The sequence below is a fragment of the Vicugna pacos genome, chromosome 9, assembly GCF_048564905.1.
Source record: "Vicugna pacos chromosome 9, VicPac4, whole genome shotgun sequence".
Taxonomy (NCBI): Eukaryota; Metazoa; Chordata; class Mammalia; order Artiodactyla; family Camelidae; genus Vicugna; species Vicugna pacos.
In genome coordinates this window covers 15,666,348-15,689,040 of record NC_132995.1, presented here as the reverse complement: position 1 = coordinate 15,689,040, position 22,693 = coordinate 15,666,348, and the positions used below count along the sequence as shown (strand labels likewise).

Genomic DNA, 22,693 nt, shown 5'->3' with positions numbered 1-22,693 from the left:
TGGGGGGGAGCACTGATAACTGGGAGGGCACAATGGAGGTCCCAGGCTCACGGTGACCCCCTTTATTCCCCACTCCTGGTCCCTCCAGCACATGCATGTGGATACCCCAGCCCACACACCAAGCTCCATCCCACCTCTACCCACAACTGACTGCCTCTGGGCTGCCTTCTTGGTCTATGGGTGTGTCCACAAAGAAGGCCCCGCAGGCCCTGCAGTGGGCTCAGAGCAATTTGGGCAGGGAGTTCCGGGGTCCTGGGGACCAGAGGCTGGTGGAGAAGGAGCATGTGCTCCAGTGGGCACTTCCTAAAGGCCTCTGGGTTCTGCAGCCCTTGGGGAGGGGGTGAACCAGATTAGGTGGGAGCAAGTCTTCTGAAGGGCCGGGCCTGGGGCAGGGGCTCTACCCAGGTTCAAGGGTCATCACACCAAAGCAGATACAAGGTTCTGTTCAAGGGGGTTACATAACAGTGTTTCACAAACTTGAGGTCACAGCCTGTTCATGGGTTGCAAAATCAGTTTAGTGGGCTGTAAGTAGCATTTCAAAAAAAAAAGAAAAAAAAATCAGTAATAAAGTAGAAAAGAAAATATCAAAATATATCACAAATAATATGACTTTATATACATATAATCTCAGTTTTTGCCACATTTTCATCCCACCTGTATTATTTTTCATTTTTTAAGAGGACTCCCCTTTTAACTTAAACAAATGTATTTTAAAAGACACAACGATATGCGGAAAACCATTATTGCTTCATATAAGAAGCAATAATGAAGACAGCCGTAAAGATGAATTCAGTGAAAGCAAGCACATATATTGCACGCGATATATATTGTTTATGTCTATATGTGACATATGTGTACACGCGTATGTAATATATGCATATTATATATGTGATATATATCATACATGACATATATAAGGGGATGCTAACAGTATTTTTGGGGGGAGAGGGGTAATTAGGTTTATTTATTTATTTTTTTAATGGAGGTACTGGGGATTGAACTCAGGACCTTGTGTACGCTAAGCAAGCACTCTACCACTGAGCTCTACCCTTCCCCACCTGAAAGTAATTTTTGATTGACACCCACCACCTACTAATCTGAACAGAGGCCTAACCAATCAGGAGGGAATATTATTCATAAATATAGCCTATGTTATATATGTACACATACACATACATGTGCATATTCACGTGTGATGTGTTATATCTATTAAATTCAGTCATATGAAATTGTCACTATTCAATTTTTTTTGACCGATAAGCATAACAATTTCATATGGCTCAACCTAATGATATACATAATGATGATGTATTTCATACTGCAGGTGGCTTTTTAAAACTATTGAAAAGCACTGGGGAAAGGGAAAACACTAATTTACCTTCTCAGAACAGGAAATGCTGGCAGCCACATTCACCCCTTGGCTGGGTGGCCTCACAAGTACGTGGAAGGGTCTCTAGGACTGTATTTCCCAAACGTCAATCATCCCACACCCTCTTCGCAATTTCTGCCACATTCTCACCCTGCCTGTACTATTATTCACTTAAAAAAAAATCAACTCCCTTTTTAACTTAAATACATTTAAAAGTGCACGATCATATATGGAAAACTAGTACTGTTTGATATAAATAGAGGGCAGCCATGAAGATAAATATCCAATGAAGACAAAAAAGGAAAAAGATGTACTGTGTGTTGTGGGACACAATGGTGGTGGTGATGGGCTGGTTGGTGACGTGGTGACGTGAGGGTTGGTAAAAGAATTTGACAGAGATAAAGTATGAGAATAGAAAAGGAGTTTATTAGGAGTTCACTGCCACAGACCACAGTGGGCCACACAGGCGAGAGGTGCCTGCGTGAGCACTGAGGGCCAGTTGTTTGGGTCTTTTGTAAGGTCTGGTCCCAGGGGGGCTGATCGGCTTGTGCACTAGTCTCTGATTGGATGTAAGTGAGGTAAGAGGTTTAGGGTCCGTGAAGGGCGGTGGGGTTGATGACTGATAAGGTGGGCGCAACAAGCCAGCCTGAGCTACTGTGAGATTAGGCATTGCCTAGGGCTATCAGTTTGTTAGGGCAAACACGCCCAGTAAAGAATGTACTTTATCTGTTGAGGGGTCACAGGCAGACATCTGAGAGCCCAGAAATGGGGGTCATTGGACTTTGAAGGACGTCAGCTGGCCCGACACTGCGTTCTAGTTGGACACGGAGTTGCTGGCTGCAGGCTCGAGCCAGAGGCCAGAGTCCGCTCTGATGGAGGAGACCATCCGGTGTCAGGGGTGTGATTGTTCTCTTGCTGCCCAAAGACACTGCAGAGTTTGGGAGGCCCAAGGGCACCCCCCCTTCTGGCACCAACTGCAAATTTAAGTGTCCCTAGGTCCACCCTTGGGTTCAATAATTCACCAGAAGGACTCACAGAACTCACGGAAAGCCATTATACTCACTGTTATGGCTTATTGCAGTGAAAGGAACCAGAATAGAATGAGCCAAGGGAGGAGACACATGGGGCTCCGTGAGTCCAGGAGAATTCAGGCACAAAGCCTCCAGTTGGCCTCTCCCAGTGGAGCTGTGGATGGTGCTAACTTCAGGCGATGAAGTGTAACCGTACACACAGAGTAGTGCCAACCAGGGCAGCTCCCACAAACGTTGGTGTCCAGAGTTTTTATTGGAGTGCAGTCACCAAGGCATGACTGACCACCCACGTGGTCACCTTAGCGTCCAGCTCACCTCTGGAGGTTAGGCTGATACCTGTGACCCAAAGTCCCCACCATCAATCCCATTGTCAGAAACTGTCTGAGCTGGTCCAAGGTCACCAGGTAAACAGTCTTTTCAGGCAAGAGATTCCGGGGTCTTAGAGATTACCTCTCAGGAGCTGAGTACAAAAGCTAACTAGCCCTCTCTATGGGTAAGGTTAAGTCTTTACCACTTGGAGTCTTCCTCACTCATATCATTTGATGGATTAAAAGACATCAAAAAGGGATTTACTCTCTCGTGATGCAATTCAATATGAGTTAACATTGTTTGGGGCCTAAAAATATCTCACGTGCCCCGCCTGGAGCACAGCCTGGACTTGAGGTGTCACCTGCTCAGGAGAACGCCTGACACCCTCCAGGGCAGAACCAGGGACGGGCCGACCCACTGTGTGTGCATAACTGGGGAGCTGGCTCTAGGTGTAGCCAGTGCCATCTTCCCACAGGGTAGAGATGAAAAAGTTAATACTGTATCCTGCAAATGCCCCTTATAGGATTCAGTGCTGCCAGTTAGAAGCCCTCGTATTTCATTAGGAAGACAGAAGAGATCTTCCAATGTTGGAGGGGAGGGGGTGTGAGAACTGATTGATAGCATTTGCTAATTTCCACGGTGTAAATCTCCCACCGTTGCCAATTTCAAGCTGACACAGGAAAACAGATGTGGGGCGTGAGGAGGGCCAAGTCCCAGGTCTCAGTTGAGCCTCTGGGACGTGCCCCGCCAAGAATGGGTCCTTGGCTTCACGCAGGAAAGAATTCAAGTGCGAGCCACCGTTGAGTAAAGGTAGATTTATTTAGAGAGATACACATTGCACAGAGTATAAGGCAAGAGAAAGGCAAGGAAAGAGATGTGGGAATTGGGTGCTCAGGTTAAAGTAAAAGTGGGTACACACTCCGTAGACAGAGTGCGGGCCATCTCCAAAAGGGAGAGAGAGTGCCAAGGGCCACAAGGCGTGGTGGTGTCACTTTTTATGGTCTCAGCAGCTTCACACGCCTACAGGTGGGATCAATCCAACTGCCCTGGGGAAGGGGCTGGGATTCCCAGGAACTGGGCCACCGCCCATTCTTTGGCCTTTTGCGGTTAGCCTTGGGGCTGTCATGGCGCCTGCGGGCATGTTATTTGATCACATTGTTACAATGAGCATATAATGAAGCTCAAGGTCTACTAAAAGTCAAACCTTTTAATCTTTAAGGCCAACTAGCAGGTGCATCTTCCACCATTTTGGTTGCTGTCATTCCTTGATTGGCTGTGCCCTGCCCCCTTCCCTCTTGTCTCAAAGCCACCAAAGTGATTTCAACCAAAATTCAAAAAAAACTAACAATCGACTCTTGCCAGCTTGTAAGAGCCGGCTCCAGCCCACCACTGCGGTCCACAACCCCTCACCCACCACAGATTTGTTGAATGAGTGAATGAATTAATAAAATTAGTCCCACAGAGCTAGCTTTCCCTTTCTGTGCGTATCCATGGCACACCCTCCATCTGCCTGATTTTTTTTTTTTAAAGCAAACTATGATGTTTTCATCAAGTGAAATGTATTCAGTATAAAGGAATGGTCTATGGGTCCAACTTTCCCACTTTTTCCTGGTGTTAAATGATCCTTATGTGTGTGTATAATTAGAGCTTTGCAAACTATGGGTAGTGACTCATTAGTGGCTCACAAGATCGGTTTGGAAGGTCATGACAGGCATTTTTAAAAATGAAATCAGGTAGAAGAGAAGAGAAACTTCGAAGTATCAGCATTTGTCTCAGGCTGTCAGAAAGAGTTGTTCTGGGAAACTTTTGTTGTGAGTTATGAAGCAAGTGACTTTCTTAGAGTTGAGAAAGTTTGAAAGCCACTGTGGTTGACAGCAATGGTTTTTTTTTTTTAATTAATAAACTTTTTAAAGTTAATAAACAGGAGTTCTCATACACTCCATCTCCCCACACAAGAACAACCTCCCCATTATTAATATCTCCCACCAGAGTGGTCCATTTGTTACAATCGATGAACCTACACGTGACACATCATAATCACCCAAAGTCTGTAGTTTGCATTACCATTCACTCTTAGTGTTGTACATTCTGTAGGTTTGCAGAAATGTATAGTGACACGTATCCATTATTGTGGTACAGTACAAAATAGTTTCCTTGCTCTAAAAATCCTCTGCACTCTGTCTATTCATCCTTCCCTCACTGTTAGCAACCACTGATCTTTTTTTTTTTTACTGTCTCCACAGTTTGCCTTTTCCAAACATCATATGGTTGGAATCATACAGCATGTAGCTTTTCAGATTGGCTTCTTTCACTTAGAAATATGCGTTTAAGTTTCTTCCCTGTATTTCATGGCTTTGAGACAGGATGGGAGGAGGCAGGGCACAGCCACTCAAGGAATGACAGCAATTTAACACCAGAATGGTGGAAGATTCAACTCCCAGTTGGCCTTGAGGATTAAGTTGGGAGGTTTGACTTCTAGGAGACCTTGAGCTTCATTACATGCTCATTGTAACAGCATGATAAATAACATGCCTGCAGGCGCCATGACAACCCCAAGGCTAACCACAAAAGGCCAAAGAATGAGCAGTGGCCCAATTTCTGGGAATCCCAGCCCCTTCCCCAGGGCAGTTGGAATGGTCCCACCTGTAGGCATGTGAAGCTACTGAGACCATATAAGCTGACAACACCATGCCAACTTTTTTCACTCCCTCCTCTTTGGAGACGGCCCGCACTCTGTTTATGGAGTGTGTACCCACTTTTACTTTAACCTGAGCACCCAATTCCCACACCTCTTTCCTTGCCTTTCTCTTGCTTTACACTGTATGCAGTGTGTATCTCTCTAAATAAATCGACTTTTACTCAACAGTGGCTCGCGCTTGAATTCTTTACTGCGTGAAGCCAAGGATCTACTCTTGGCGGGGCACGTCCCAGGGGCTCAACTGAGACCTGGGACTTGGCCCTCCTCACGCCCCACATCTGTTATCCTGCATCAGCTTGATAGCTCATTTCCTTTTAGTGCTGCTTAATATTCCATTGTCTGCATGTATCGCAGTTTGTTAATTCATTCACCTTCTGAAGGACGTCTTGGTTGCTTCCAGGTCTTGGCAATTATGAATAAAGGTGCTATAAATGTTGTGTGCAGGATTTTGCGTGGACATAAGTTTTCAGCTCCTTGGGGGAAATACCAAGGAGTGCATTTGCTGGATCATGTAGTAAGAATATGTTTAGCTTTGAAAGAAACTGACAAACTCTCTTCCAACCTGGCTGTTCCATTTTGCGTTTCCATCAGCAGTGAATGAGAGTTCCTATGGCTCAGTTTCCTTGCCAGCGTTTGGTGATGCCAGTGTTTTGGATTTTGGCCATTCTGAGGGCTGTGCAGTGGTATCTCCCTGTTGTTTTAATTTGCATTTCCCTAATGACGTGTGATGTGGAGCACCTTTTCATGCACTTATTTGCCATCTGTATATCTTCTTTGGTGAGGTGTCTGTTCAGGTCTTTAGCTTATTTTAAAATCAGATAGCAATGCTTTTTTCGTTTAAGAGTTTTATTTTGTTTCCCACATCCTTCTTTGCAAATGTTTTTCCAAAGTAAGAACACTGTATCAGGCTTCATATGTTTGTTGCACGCTCTACCAGTTTTAAGACCAAAGTCTTAAAACAAAACAAAACAAAACCACCTGGCCTTCCCAGATCCCTGTCTCCCATCCCCCAGGAAACTAAGGGTTAAGACCATTGAGCTCTAAGACTGAGACTGAGAGAGAGAGAGGGAGATCCTGGAGGCCAGGGAACTTCCTGCTCTCCCCAGCCTCACCCCGAATCCCCTTGGCAATAAGTGGGAGCCCTTTCCATCCAGCTGCACCCACCTGGGCAGGGCAGAGAGCACCATGAGGCTGATACCTGCTGCCCCCATCCTCCCTACATGCAGGGAACAGCTGGCCCTTTGCTGGCCCTTGAAAGCTGAGGTAAGAGTAGGAGGAAGGTTGAAGATCATTGGTGAGGTCACCTGTCCCGCCAAGAAACTCTTCTCAAGATTATAGTTGGCAGAACAAATTACATCATAAATCACTTTCCATTTGCTGCCAGGAGTGCTACACTTTTATCTGTGTGAGCTCATTAAGCCTGTACCACAGCTCTGTGTGTGTGCTTGTGTGCGTGTGTGTGTGTGTGTGTGTGTGTGTGGTGGGGAATGGAGGAGCGTGGCAGTGCTGCAGGGAGCCCCATTTTTACTGAGAAAGAAATAGCCCCAGTGAGGGGAGATCATTAGAACAGGGTCACAAAGCCAGGAAGCCCCAGTGCGGCTAGAATCCATGCCCAGTTCCCTCCAATAGAATTCACAACAAGCCTGGGATGGTAATAATAACAATACAGAGGCTGGCCTTAGGGGGCATCTACTGTGAGCCAGGCTGCTTGTCCTCAGAGGTCGCGTCTGTTGCTGTGCCCATTTTACAGAGGAGGCAACTGAGGCGCAGAGAGGGCACCATCACACTGGGTAGAACAGCAGGGAGCACAGTGGGGTTAGATCCCTGGCACTGAGGGGCTCCAAGCTACTAGATCTGGAGCCCTCAGAGCACCTACTCTGTGCCAGGCTTTGTGCTGGGAACTGGGGCGGCAGCTGGGACTATGACAGGCTCACAAGCATGAAAGTTTCCAAGAAAGGAAGTAAAGCAGGGCAGTGTGAGTGGGAAGGGGCCGCGGGTCGTTCAGTTGGGGTGGTCAGTCTGGGGAGGGCACACTTGTCTGAGACCTGAGGGCTGAGAAGGAGCTAGACACACAGCGTTCTTGGGGAAGGGTATGCCAGGCAGTGGGCACAGCCAGCCCAAAGGCCCTGGAGTGGGAATAAGCTTGGTCTGTTTGAGGAACAGAAAAGAGGAAGTGAAAATGATGTGGGAGAGGGAGGAGAGAGGAAGCTTTAGACTGGGTGGGGGTTTCTGGGCAGTCCCCGGAGCCTCAGGAGCAGAGGGAGGGACGAGGGGCATCATCTCCAAGGTAGGGACCGCTGTCCACCCCTCTTCTTGGCTCTTGGGTACAAACACCCCTTCCCTTCCTCTCTCCTCCTCTCAGGCAATGTCTGCAGGCCCCACTTCCCCTCGAGGCTACAGTCCAACCCTAGCTCCCTCATTACTAGAGGGCTCATGGGTTCCTTCTGAGCAGGAAGATGGGCTCTGTGAACGAAAAATACTGCAAACCATATCAGTAAACAAACAATGCTGAAGCCGTCAAGTCATCAGCCGCTGCAGTGAAGACAAGCCTGCAGCCCAACCTCTGCGGCTACTCACAGTGGTGCCCTCTGAGGGGACTCAGAATAAGAAAGGACAGGATATTGGCCCTAGCTAGCTAGATGCTTGTCAAAGGAATGAATTCAATGAGCCCAAATGCTTGCTTCCTCCCATACCTAGAAAAGCACCAAATTCTTTAACTTGAGATGCCTGGTTTTCTTTAGATAACAAGTAGCCTTTATTGTTGCAACTACCTGGTCTTTGTTGTAAAGCTCCTATATATCCCAGCTCCTCCCCTGCCTGTTCGGTGCAGTCCTTCAGAGCGATCTGAGAGGCTGTCATCCCGGCTCGAGTCCTCCCGCCAAATATAACAATAACTCTCAGCTTTTAGGCTGTGCATTTATTTCAGTCAACAGCTCCCATATACAGTCCCCGCGTGTAGGCATTCATCCATCCATTCACTCGTCCGTGTATTTATCCACTCATCCATCAAATGTTATTTGCCTCACGTCTTTTGCCCTTGTAGGTCTCTCCCCCGGAAACACTGTCTTTTACCCTTCAGGGCCCTGCTTCCAACAGTTACCTCTTCCAAGATGCCTTCCCTGACCATGTCCAGCTAATTTAACACCTTATCACTGTTAGCAACTGAATTGTTCCTCATGGACAAAACAGGAAAGGTTCGTGCCCCCAGGGGGTCTCTCTCTATCTCTCTCTGTATATGTATTTCCTCTTCTCATTTTCTTTTGGGAAACACCATCCTTCGCTTCTCTTTGTCTGTGTGATTTGGATGGGAACAACCCCATTTCCCAGCTCCAGAAATGAGCACATCATCCAAGTAAAGCCAACGAGAGACAGCTGCAGGACTTTTGCTGGAACTGCTGGGAAAGATTTTTGTTCTGCCAGGGTACTTATCTGGTAGGCTGTAAGGCTGGAGCTGCTGGGGAAGGAAAAGACTTGCCTGAAAATGAACTCAATATTGAGGAAAGCAGAGGTGAGAGAGGGAGAGAGGCACAGTCCTGAGTGTACTGTGTGAGCACCTGGATTCAGCCATACCTGAAATCCAGTTTCTCCTAGACTTTTCCATTATAAGAACTAATAAATTCTCTCTGTGTTAATCTAGTTTGAGATTCAGTCACTTGCAAGACAAGGTCTGATTGATAGTAAAGCCTCAAAGATTTGCAGACAGTCAAGCTTAGGTACTTTCCCTTTGAGGGATGTGGGCAGGTGCTTCTTTCACTCAGAAGCCACTCCTTCTCTAGATGCTTCTAGTCTATGAGGCCTGAGTGTTTAGGTTTCATTCAACCTGAAGCAGAAAAGAAGAATCAGAGTGTTAGGCCAGAAGTAGGTAGCCATGCAACCAGCAGCAGGAATTAGGAATCTGCATTATTAATAAGCTAAACCATTTTCCTTCCCTTTCTTTTGTAGACAGAGCCCTGATTTTCTTAGCATGTTTATTAACTCTGTCCATGTGTTCAGAAAAAGTGGTCAAAGCCAGTCGTAGTGAAACCAAGCTCCCCTAAAATCGAGTTCCTCTGCCAAGCGTATGATTGACCTCTCTATCCAAAATGTTATTCCCCTTTCTTGTCCAACACCTGTTCCCCTCAGGACTGAGGATGGTTGAAGGAGAGGGGGGAAAAAGAAAAAAAAAACTGTGGAGGATTGAAACCGAGCAGCCCCCTGTGGGGCCCTTCTGGGTACAAAAGCCTTTCCATGTGACCCATTTCTTGTTTGTAGAAAAAAGGCTTTTAGCCTCCCAGACCTTCCCTGAGTTTCATACAGCAGATTCAAAACAGTTACTAATTAGAGGAGTGAGAGAAAGCAGAAATAAAGGAAAGGCGGTCAAGAAACCACAGTGCAGAGATGGGGCAGGGTCCTGGTTCCTCCTCAAGGGATGTACCTAACAATCTGACATGGATCTCTGAGTCCTTCTGCGTGAACTCAAGCCCCACCCAGGTGGAGGACGGGAACTTCACAGGCTGAGCACGAGCACGTGGACCTCAGCCGGGTTGCAGTCAGAAGGCTGATGATTGAGATTCTGGGGACGCCACTCTGTTACGTCACCACCAACCAATCAGAAGAGGGTTACACGCCCTGTAGCCCTCCTCCCCTAAATTTTGTCTATAAAATCTTCCCTGAAACCCATGGAGGATTTCAGTTTGTTTGGCCTCACTGTACACGTGAACTTTGGTTCGACAACAGTAGTTCTCCACTCTTGTTAGTGACTGCTGCCAAAGGGGCTAGGGCGCACTACTGGCCAAGATGCAGTTAGGGGAAGTGTGCTGGGGTACTTAGTGGTACTTTCTGGGGAAAATGATTTTTACTCTAAAAAAGAAATGCAGGGAAAAGAAGCTTCCCTTTTCTGCCTCCCACAGAAAGTGAGGCAATGAGAGGAACATTAATTGCCGTGGAATTCGACTCTTTTAAACGCTTAGTCAAAAGCAAAATCATAACAGAGTCTATGTTTTGTTTTCCTCCTCCATCCATGTGGGAGAAGAGAGGGTGGTAATAATATTTTTCTGGTTTAACCAAAAAAAAACTCACAAGTATTTATCCTTTTCAGAACCTACGTGCCAATTTAAATATTAGTCCCAGGGCCATACATTATTAGGACAACAAATCAGAATTGCAGATTTTTGGAAGGTTAAATTTTTCTTTCACAAGATGTACTAATCTCTGAAGTCCGCATGGCCTACAAAGAATATGTGCGTGAGGAGTTTAAGGATGCTGAGGAGTGTCTGATTTTCTGCAGCTGCAAAGAAAGATACTTTTTCTACTTATCTTTCTGCAATTTTTTTCCACCAGCACTTAGAAGAGCCTATAATCCTCAAAGCCAAGATCAAGAATTTCACTAGTTAGTACCAAGAGCAAAATCAGAGAGGCTAAACACTTAAAATGTGTGGAAAAAATGGGCAAAGTCAGATTTAGCAAAAGGAAATGTAAAGTTGTAATATTTTGTATGTATAGGAAATGATGGCTGGAACTGTGGCAGCCATGTTGCTACCTTGAGGGATGACATTGCCAACATGCCAAGGAATCTTAGTCCATGATGATATCATTCAACTGATGCATTGACTTCTGTAGACCCTCTTTACCTTAGTAGAACTAGTTGTTTTGTAAAATAATAAAGGCCTTTCTTTTTAAGATGTTTAGAATTTGTTCTTCCCTACTTCAGCCAACAATCCATTTTATGTGAGACATCCAGGGTGAGTGATGCACACGAGATGGCACTGGAACTGAAGCAGTATGGCTCAATCAGTGCTCAGACCACCAACCCCACCAGAATGGTCCTGGCTGCCAGCACTGAGAGACCCTCAACCTCTCCAGTCCCAGTCACTGCTGACATCACGGTGTTGACTACAGTCCCCATATTCTATAGACGGGAACAGTGAATTTTTTTTTCAATTCAAGCCATCAAGCCACAAAATTGAATTAAGTTCAAGTATCGATCTTGATAACTTAACAGTAAGTGTATAAAAATTTCAGAACCATGATTGCTTTTGGGGGTGGAGTTGGGGGTGTAAAAGGGATCTTTATGGGATGAGGGAAATGTTCTTTCTCTCAATAGGGGTCTGTATCGCACAGTATAAGCACTGGTCAGAAATCAGCAAACGTGTTTAAGGTGTGTGCACCTCACTTTATGCAAATCTTACCTCAAAAAAAGAACTGTAAACATTGAGTTCCAGTTAGTGACATGAATGCTGAAATGTGGAAGGGTTAAGAGCCCTGATGTCTGCTTTCAAATACTTCACTTTAGCTTGTTTACAAATCCATCAAAGAAACCGTATGGGTTGAATAAATAGAGGGAAAGACTGATAGGTATCTGGTAAGCCAACTACAGTAAACTGCTAACAATTGTAGACTCTGGATGACATATATGGGTGATATAATAAAATGCATCCAATTTTCCTGTAGATTTGACATTTTTCCTAATTAGATGTTGGGGAAGAAGTAAAAGCCGAGGCATTTGGTTCCACCGCCGTGGCCGATGCCCCAAATAAAGGCGGCTCAAAAGTGGCAGAATTTTGGGTCTTTTTGGGTGACAGCACAGCTGGCCCTTCTCTCCTGCTGCCGTGTCACCCAAGGATGCTGTCCTCAGCGTCTAACAAGCCTCCACGCCCACGTTTCAGGCCAAGGGAGAGGAAAGGTAAGAAGACATGGAAATCTTTGTCTTTATCCAGAGTTACAAAGATAACTAACAGAGAAACCAGAATTAATAATGATGATTAAAACAACAACATCAAGGCCTGTGCTAAGGGTGTCCTGCGAAGAATTCACTTACTCCTCATGACAACCTGAAGAGGTGGGTGCTGTTACCATTCTCATGTGCGGATGTGGAAACTGAGGCCCCGGGAGGTTGAGCAGTATCACCACATCAGAATCGAATTCTCATCTTCCAGGGCAGGAAGTCAACAGAGATTGGCTTTGTGGGTAACCTTGACGGATCAAAAACCAGAGGCATAAACATCTTAAGAAATGTGGAAACTGTGACAGAGGAGTAACAGCAGAAGCCGTGACGACTGCTCGCCTCTGGAGGAAGTGGTGGAGCCGGGAGACACGGGGTGACAGGGCCCTGCGGTGACAGCGGCACGTTGGCCGTCAGAAAATGAGGCCGGAAGCCGTGAATCTCAGAACCCGGCAGCCTTCGCTCATGGGATCCTGAGTGCCTGCGCCTCTCATCCAGGGGAGCATCCGCAGCACACTGATGGTACCTGAGAAGAGGGGGCAACAACATCAGAGCTGAAGAATGAGGTTTGGAGGCCACCATTGATGCCTGCACAGCCTGCCAGGGCAGGGAAGGCCCAGTCTGGAAACCTGAGGCCAGGAGGGTTGGCCACGTGGGCCCAAGCACAGGGCTTCGCCTGGTGTCCTGTCCTGCTCTCCAAAACCAGGGTTGAATGACAGTGGCATCAGCTACCACAGCAAACATTCATGAAACACGTGCTGGGCCAAGCACTGTTCTAAGCACTACCCATGCATCAACTCATCTGATCCCCCCAACAGTAAAGACATGGGGGTGGGAACCGGAGCCAAGAGTGGTGACACCCACCGAAAGGCCATTTCACTGGGGACTCCTCTGAGAACCCCTTCCCACAAAGGATCCCTGCAGAGTAAGAATAAACCAAACATCAGATTCCTCCAAAGGCGGACATTTTATTGATTCATTTCTGGTGTCCCTGCTGGAATTTTAGCCACTCGATCAGAGACCATCGGAGGAGGGGAAGTGCCGAGAGCATCAGTGGCAGGAGAGATGCAAATCCCAAATGCGCTGGGAGACGCAGCCTGGGGGAGCCACCTTGGCAATCGAGCTGATGTTGGTGGGTTACTCCCCTAATCTGTGAAATGGGGGTGCTAACAGAATGTATCAGAGAATCAGCGGAGGCTGGGTGAGTTTCCGTTCATGGAGGACTGAGGGGGCACCCGAACCTTCCCTAATGCTACCTATTGTTGGCGTTATGATGATTGCTTTGATAAAAAGACAAACAAAGAGAACAGAGAAAAGGAATGCGGAAGGAATGAAGAAGAGGGAGAGATGAGAAAGAAGAAAACATTTTAATATCAAAGAGGAAGGAAGAGAGTGGGGAGGAAGGGGCAGGCAGGCAGTGAAAGAGCTCATGAGGCGGTTAATGTTCCAAAGATTCCCACGAACAACTGAAAAGTGAGTTTTGTCCTCAAAGGTACTGATGGGTGGGTTCTGACGGTGCAGCCCAGGGGGTTTGCTGGGTGGGGTGAGTCCTCCCGGATTCCACTCCCCGCCCCACCAGGTCCTGGCTCTGAGGGGTGTCCAAGCCACCTTCCCTCTCTGAGCCTCAGTCTCCCCAGGCCCACAGGTGGCCATGAGAACCTGTGAGCCCACGTGGCTGACTTTGTTAAGGGGCAGGCGGCCTCGCCTGGATTCTGCTCGTGAGATGTCATCACGTTTACCTACTTCCCAGTTGGCAGACAAATCAACAGATTATAAATAGCCACGTCTTGATTTCTCATAAATGCATTAAATATGACTTGGCGTCTTGCCCAGATTCCCGGTCAGGGCGGTGGGCACAGGCTGTTTTGCCGAGGTCTGACGGGTGTCAAAGGCATGGGCTCCGACCCCCAGCTGCCCTGTGGCCCCAGGTGTCTGTCACCCCTCCCACCCCACGTCCGCCTTGGCACCAGCTCACACGGCCTCTCTGGGCCACTGCCTGTTTGCCTGGACTCAGCCCTCCTGCCCAGCCTGCATTAGGTCAGTCTGCTCACAAGTGGGTTCTGGGCAGGCTGTGCCAGGCGGCGGGTGGAGGGGAGAGGAGAGATGCGGACGTGGCCAGTGAGCACTGGACTGTCCCCGGGGCCTCCCTCTATGTCACTGCATCGAGTTCTCGGAGACGGACCTCACCCCTGGCTCAGGAGTGGGACCCAGAAGGCAGGAGATACAGCTTCTGGACCCCACTGTCTGGGTTCAAGTCCCAGTTGCCCCACATGTGACCTTAAGCTTATCTAGCTTCTCAGTGCCTCAATTTCCCCATCCAGAAAATGGAGACAATAACACTGCAGTGGGGAGGCTATAGCTCAAGTGGTAGAGCACATGCTTAGCATGCACAAGGTCCTGGGTTCAATCCCCAGTACCTCCTCCAAATACAAATATGTAAATAAACCTTCCCCCTCTTAAAACAAACAAGCAAAATAACACTGCCTACCCTGTATTGTTGCTGGAAGGAGTAAATGGATATTATGATGATGATGATATAATGATTTTAAAGTAATTTTATTAAGTACTTTTTATCAGTCTCAATCTCACTTTAGGTTTATTTATTTATTTTTTATTTATTTATTTTTTTTTTGGTAAACTTTATTCTTTTAGAGCAGTTTCAGGTTCACGACAGAAATTGAGCAGAAAATACAGAGAGTTCACACATAGCCCTCCCCACCCACACATATATACTCCCCTACCCTCAACATCCCTTTAATGGCAGTACCGGGGATTGAACCCAGGACCTCCTGCATGCTAGGCATGCCCTCTACCACTGAGCTATACCCTCCTCCCTATTATTTTTTATTATTATATTCTGTTGCTCCAGACCCAGAGTATCTACTGTGAATAGGATTTGCTGTTATTACTGCCAGGCTAGTTAAGTAGTTAAGAGCACAAACTCCGGAATCAGCCTGGTTGAGTGAAACTCCCAGCCCCACCACTTACTACCTCCGTACCCTTAGACATGGACCTTAACTTCTCTGTGCCTCAGTTCCCTCATCTGTAAAATGCGGATGGTGATTACATATGCCTCATAGGATGTTGTGAGGACTAATAAGTATAACCCCTGCCAAATGCTTAGAACAGTCCCTGGCACACCGTGAGCACTCCATGGTTGTTGCTATTGCAGTGGGAGGTCTCCTCTCTTTCCATTGAGGTTCCTGAGCTCCTGTGATGTGATCCTGGAGCAGCCCTCATCTCTTCTCAGGAAGCAGCGCTTGAGGATTAAGGCAATGTAGAAAAAAAGTAGGGTAGAGAGAGATGAAGTAAGACAACACTGGAGTATGTCTTTTGAGCACCTGGATCTAACTGTACCTGAAGCAGAACCAGAACCTATCTCTGGACTTCTCAATTCCAAGAACCAGTAAATTCCTTCTGAGCCATTCATGTGACACCTGAAGCTGCAGGGGACTTCAGGGAGGGCTGGGGGATGTGGCTGTGTGTATGTACCAGTTGCCTACCACTACATACAAATTGCTATGTATTTAGTAGTTTCAACAGCACACATTTATGATCCCCCAGGGTCTGTAGGTCAGGAGTCCAGACATGGCTTGGCCAAGTCCTCTGCCCAGGGTTTCACAAGGCTGCAATCAAGGTGTTGGTCAGAACATGTTCTCATCCGGAGGCCCGACTGGAGAAGAATCTGCTTCCAAACTCGTTCAGGTAGTTGGCAGCATTCAGTCCCTCGTAGCCGTGTGACAGAGGCCCTGGCTTTTTGATGACTGTCCCCCTCAGGTCCTAGAGGCTGCCCACAGCTCCCTGCCAAGTGAGCTCCCTCAACGTGGCTGCCTGCTTCCTCAAGCCAGCAAGCCCCTCTCGCTCTAGGCTTAGGGAACGAGACAGTCTTAGGTAACGTGACCTAATCAAGGGGGTGGCACCCCAGCCCCTTCACAATACTCTGTTGGTTAGAGGCAGGTCACAGGTGCTGTCCACCCTGAAGGGGTGGGTAGTCACAGGGAGGTGTGGACACCAGGAGTTGGGGATCACTGGGACCACCTTAGGCTCCGCCTGCCACAGAGGGGCACCGACAGCCTTGGTGTGGGTTGTGAGACCTGCAGTGCTGTCCAGACAGGTTGGCATCAGACCCACGCTTGGCTCTGGCTGCTCCACCTCCAGCTCCTACCTGATGGGCTGCTGTGGGCGCAGGACACCAGGCGTCCCCTGGGAGCAGGTCTGGGGGGCACCCAGAGGTCTTCTTTCACTCTCCCATCACTGCCCCCTCCCATGTTCACTGTGTGACCTCAGGCAGCTTGCTTGAGCCCTCTGTGCGCTGGTGTCCTCAGCTACAAAATGTATTCATCGTAACCCCAGCCCCATGGGTGGCTGCGAGGACGTAACGTTTGTCAAGGGTGTGAGTTCTGACCACGCCAGGAGGTCCCCAAATGTTTGCTTTTATTGTCGTTATTCTCTCCCTCTGCTTCCCAGTGGACCCCCTTTAGTTCTCCACAAACTTTCCCCATCTTCAGCAGGAATCTCTGCATCTCTGGGCACCATGTGAAGCCTTAGGTGTTGTGGCCGCAGGGTCTGGGAGGTGAAGGGTGAGCTCTGCCTTCTCCTCGGGGACAGAGGTTGTGTTCTAGAAATTTCAGACCTGCCCTTTCTCTGCCTCACAATGGCATCCCAGGGTGGTGAATTTTACAAAGCGTTCATATTTTATTTCTCACTCCAGCCCTATGCTCAACACTGTGTAACATTTCTGGGAACAGCCAGGCCTGGTGATTCCCGCAGGCTGGCTGGGCCAGGCCTGGTGCCTTGTCCCAGCGGAGGGGCCTGTCTCTCCTTCTCGGGGGTCTGGGGGGGCCCTCTCGGCTACAAGAACCACGTGTCTGCTGCTGCACCCCTGGGGCACCGCTGACTTGGGGCACCATGGCGACGCCTGGAGGCCCTAGGCAGGGTGGGCAGGGGATGGGCAAGGAAAGGCAGGGCCCAGTGCAGACCTGGGGGACCTGTGGGTGACCTGCTCCCATCCCCTGTCCCAGTCCTTGTCCTCAGGAGAGCATGGTGAGTGAGGGGCTGCCGTGTGCGCACGGGAGACTCACCCCCGACCTGGCCTCGTTCCGCCCTCCCTTCCTCCCCGTGAGGAGCACAGGGCTGGAGCCAGGCAACCTGGGGATGAACTGGAGTACGCCTCCTCCGATGACGAGACAGGTGGTCTGGCCTCAGTTTCCTCATCTGTGGAATGGGGATTGCGAATGACTTAACAGAGTAGGACCCGGACCAGGGAGAGGTCAGTTGCCCTGAGCGGTGGCTCCAGGTCTGTTTTGGCTCAGAGGGAGGTGCAGGCGGGCCCGGGGCAGGTAATGGAGCCACGGGAGGCCAGGTCTCCTGGACCCCAAGGGCTCATTTTATTTCACCAGCAGTGCCTGGTTTCTCCTCCTGTGCCAGGAAGGGTGGAAGAATTTGAGCAGCATCCAGAGCAGGCCCAGGACCGTGCCCACCAGCAGCATCAGCTTCAGCCCCTTGAGGACGGAGTCGGCCTTTCCTTTCCAGGCCTCCTCTACCTCTGGCTGTTCAACATCTTCTGTCCTCAGAGACGCCAGTGTATCCACATCTAACCTGGGGTTGAATCGAGCTGTCAGCTCCTGCTGCACAAAGCACTTGTACGTGGCCGTCTGGGAGACTTGCAGCCGCGAGCCGCCGTTGGAGGTGTCCAGGATGGTGCTCACGTTCTCGCCGGAGAGCTGGCCCTTCCAGGTCAAGGGGCTATTGTTGGCTTCCCAGATGATGGGTCTGCAAGGGAGGACAAGGTGAGCTGCAGCACCCAGAGAGAAAGGGGGGACCAGTGTCTGAAAGGAGTGGAGACGGCAGCACCCTTCCCCCCCAGGAACAGCAGACAGAGCACCGCTGCCGAGGAGTGCTACAGGGCTGTGAGCAAGGGGACGGAGGGGCAGGACTGCAGGCAGCTCTCAGAGCCCCGCTGCCTACTGCTCGCATGGGCCACCTGGCCAAATGCCTCGAGCTCTTCGAGCCTCCACTTCCTCATCTGAAATCTGGGGGTGTCCTGACTGCACTGACCCCAAGAGGGTTATTTGGAGGAATTGGTAAGAACAGTCCCTAAATGATGTGTGGTCCCCCTTTACCTGCCTGGCCCCACTTCCTCCACTCTCCCCCAGCCACACTGACCCTCCTGGATGTTCCTCCGACTTGCTGGGCACAGTCCTGCCTCAGGGCCTTTGCCCTGGCTATTCAGTCAGCCTAGAAGGCTCTCTGTCTGTGCACATGGCTCTCTCACCTCTTTTCAGTCTTGGCTTGAATGGCACCTTTCCAAAAACACCTTCCCTGACCTCCTTATTTAAAACTTTCACCTTCCCCACTCCCATCCCTCTCCTGGCTTTTATCACCATCTAAAATATTGTCTGTCTTATGAGTGTAATTAGTCTATCACTCCTCCAAGGCAGGAATCCTTTCCAGTTTTGTTCTTCATTGCATCTCAGGTACCTAGCACAGTGCTTGGCTTATATACATAAATGCTCGGTGAAAAACTTGGTAAGTGAGTAACTGAATCAGGCACATAACACGTCCATCATGGCTGGGATCAGAGGAGAGTCAACAGACAACACTGACAAGGCCGGTGATCATCAAAGCAAGAGTAATACCTATAGAGTGTGGAACCCTGTGCCAGCCTAAGTGTCTTTGCAGGCATTTGCACCCTTAGAGATCACAGTAACCCCCTGAGGCTGCGGCCAGCAAGACCTCTGTACTGAGTTGGATAGTGTCCCCTCCAAATTTACATCCTAACCGGAACCTCACAATGTGACCTTATTTGGAAACAGGGTTGTTGCAGGTGTAATTAGTTAAGATGAGTTCAGACTGGAGTCAGGCGGGTCCTAAATCCAGTATCATCTGTATCCTTAGAAGAAAAAGAGAAGAGACACAGAGATCCCACGTGAGGAAAAGGCCAAGCATGACGGAGGCGGAGGTTGGAGTGATGCGGTTACAAGTCGAGGCAGGTCAAGGGCTGCCGGCCACCCCCAGAAGCTGGGAAGGATTCTACCCAGCATGCTAGAGGGCACTGGCCCGGCTGACACCTTGATCAGACTCCTACTCTGCAGAGCCGTTAGAGGAGAAATTTCTGCTGTTTTAAGCTACCTGGTTTGTGGTACTTCGTTATGACGGCCCTAGGAAATTAGTACAACTCTTATTCTACTGATGGGAAAACTGAGGCCCAGAGAGATGCCACGGGCTCAAAGTGACACGGCAGGAAAGTGGCAGAGACTGGAACCCAGGCCTGGCTGAATCCAGAGCCCAGGACCGAAACCTCACGTGAGAGGCCGCTCCACTCGACTCCCTAGAGACACGGGCCAGTCTTGAAGCCTCCAGGACCTCTCCTCATCCCCAGCTCCCTGTGGTAGGCACTCGGGTACTCCTTGTCTGGCAAATAACACGGAGTAGGTGTCCCCGTCTCAGTGGGAGGAGGGGTTCACGTGCATACTCCTGTGCTTCTGAGTGGTGGGCTTGTATTTTGGCAGCGGGTGTTACTTTGACACTTAACGGGGGAGGAAGAAAGGAGGGAGACTGAAAACTATGAGAGAGAAAGAACAGAAGTGACAGCTGTGGTAAACAAGGGAAAGGAAACCAGATGGAGGTGGTGAGGCCAGATTCCACAGAGCCTGTGACTGCAGGGAGGGGCTGCCGCTGGCAGGTCTGGAAGGAGGGCACAGGGGTCCCCGCCGCTGAGTGTGTGAGATGCAGGCTGTGCACGGCCACCTCCCACGGAGTATCCCCCCCGGGGAAGGACGGCACCCTTCTGAGCTACAGTCTCCCCATTTATAAATGGACCCCCTTGGAGTCCACAGCTCCTGGGGCCGGGGAGGGGGATGGCATGTGGTTTATGATGATGGTTTGCCCAGGGACCAGCCCAGGGTGAAAGCACAGCACTGTGAGTGGTGGTGGGAAGCGGCAGGTGGGCTGGGGAAAACAAGAGGAAGGGGACACTTCCCAGGGGCTCCAGGCAGGAAGACAAGAACGTGAATGTGCGCTCCGGGGGCAGGTCTTGATGGGCATCTCTGGAGCACCACCCTCTCCCGGGCTTGCTGACCTCCTCTGCTGAGTCAGATGCCTCAGAGTCTCACCGCTACCTGGGCTTCCCCCAGCGCAGCCCCATCCCTTGCCTGGGCTTCTCCCATCCTGGCCCAGACCACCCGGGGCCGGGGGCTTCCCAAGGACCAGGCCTGTGGCTGTGTGATGACCAGCACGTCCATAGCACCACCTGCGCAGGGCTGGGCACAGAGTCAGCCGAGCCCTCCTTGTCTGTTAGCTGTCCTTGCTCTACCTGTGTGTGACTCAGTGGGCACCAGGAGATTCTCACCAAAGGAACATCTGAAGAAGCCAACGGAGAGAGTCGGATCCATGTAGAACCCCTCCCTCTCTGCACAGATTAACCACAAAGGCTCCCAGACTGGCAAAGCCTGGCTAGGGGCCAAGGGCAGGGCTGGTTCCCGCTTCCATCACCAGCAGATGGATCCAAAGGGGCAGGTGAGCCACTCAGATCCTGACTTCTCACTGAGCTCAAAGCTGTCAAAAGTGACGTACTCCACATCTGGTGATGTGCACTGGACACGGCAGGCTTCCACCTGCATCTCGGGCCGCATGCGGGTGAACCACAGATTCATCTCTCCCAAATAGAGCCAGCAGGGTAGGAAGTCTTCCAGGTGCTTCTCTATGTAGCAGTACCCTAGGTGTTTGCGCTCACCTGGTCCCCCACAGTGGTTACACTTCTGCCAGGGCTCCCAGTGGGTGAAGATGAGCTCCTTGCCACCCAGACTCATGGACTCATGGACTCATTCTCCAGGGGCTCTTGGCCCAGGTCTTTGTGTGTGACATGCAGGCTGGTAACATCCTGGAAGTCAATGTCATACTGGGCCACCTTCTTGCCATCCCCGCCCCAGCAGCTGTAGAAGCCCGTCTGTGTGGGCAGTGGGTTCCGAATGAGAATGCTGCCATTGGGCACTGTTTCCATGCTGGAAATGTCAGAGGTGCTGCTGGACCGGGTGGTCCTGCCTTGCAGGAAGTAGAAGTGCCGCTGTGCCCCAGAGGCGTTGCAGTGCAGGACGACGTCATTGCCTGACAGAAGGGCCCGCTGGCAAGTCCTGTGATTAGGACAGCTGATGGAAAAGTAAGATGCCAGTACTGGGACAGCAAAGCTGAGCAGCAGCCACAGGGTGGTAAGCATGGTGGGCTGGGGCTGTGGCAGTGGGCCGGGCAACACCCTAGACTTTGCGACATCACCCATGAAACTCAGGCCTCAGCCCTGAGCAGCAGGAGGAACCAGAGTCCTCCCTGTGGGGCGTGAGGTCACAATTCCCACATTTGTTCTGTGACAAGTTAACAATCCTATTTAATTTCTTTTCCAAGCTCTCCACTCTGCTGGGGTAGGAGGAAACTGTATTTATCTCTCCAGGGTTTTCTTTACCACCCTCCTGCTTTCCTCTTCAAGCGTTACATGTGAACATTCAACACATTTTTTTCTGAACACCTACTAGGTTCTGGGCACATTTCTTAGTGCTGGGGATGGAGAGGTGAATAAATCCTCTCTGGTTCCATGCTGATCTCTGTGGGTTCTGTTCACTGTGGGTTTTGTCCAGCAAAAATCCCACTGTGAAAGAACGAAATTACTCAAGATTTTATCAAGTCAAGAGAGTGAGAGGGAGCCAGAGGCCAATTCCCCGAGCTCCTCCAAAGCTCTTGTATTTACTGAGAATAGTCAAATAAAGAATTAAAGTAAAATACATCATAGGAATGAGTAAGAGGCGTGGTATACGTGCAGGGATGTAGGTGAGTAGTTTTAGTTCATGAAAAACAGAAACATTATAACCTTAATTTATACTTAGAGAGAAAGTTACAATCCTGATAGTACAAACGGTTATTTTAAGCCTCAAACAATCATGAGCAAGGTTACAATGTTGCCAACAATTGATAATGAAAACCAGATCACCACAGACCTCCTATACCTTCCCACGCAACTGCTCCAGCCATGCTGACTGCCCTGCTATCCTCTGAACATATCAGGCAAGCAAAGAGTTCCTGCCCCAGGACCTTTGCACATGCGGGTCCTCCCACAGATATCTGCATGGCTCAATTCATTTTAAATAAACTCTTTCCTAAACCCCTTCTCTGTTCTGAAATTAAAAATAATTATTATGCAGGCTTGATGTGTCAGCATTTATTCATTTCACACATTTACTGAATGCCTACCATGCGCTGGCCATCATTCTAATCAAAGTGGTGAACAGGTTAGACAAAGCCTCTGCCCCTTCTGAGCTTAGTTTCTAGTAGAAGAGACAGATAATAAACAAATACATAATACATGATGTCAGATACAGTAGATTCTTGTTATTGATGACTGTTCTATAAAGTCATTAAATTAGCAAGTGCTAAAACACTAGTCCTAGGGCAAATACAAGTTTAGGGTCCTGTAAGTCTTTGATTATAACATTTTTGTCAGCTGATCAACATGAAACCTTGTTTTATGTATGTTTTTAATTAGACACTTTCTTTACTATTTATTGTTGATTCATTAACATTGAGCTTGTAGCCAACAACAG

At 49.2% G+C, this 22,693-nt stretch overlaps 1 protein-coding gene across 1 annotated transcript; it reads right to left on the bottom strand.

Moving 5' to 3' along the window:
- Positions 1–17,472: 17,472 nt before the first annotated feature.
- FAM187B (family with sequence similarity 187 member B) lies at positions 17,473–21,321 on the bottom strand. The gene is given in 3 exon segments (XM_006217075.4): positions 17,473–17,879; positions 20,601–20,929; positions 20,932–21,321. Coding segments are annotated over 3 exon segments (1,104 nt in total). The 3' UTR covers positions 17,473–17,494.
- Between the last annotated feature and the right edge of the window lie 1,372 nt (positions 21,322–22,693).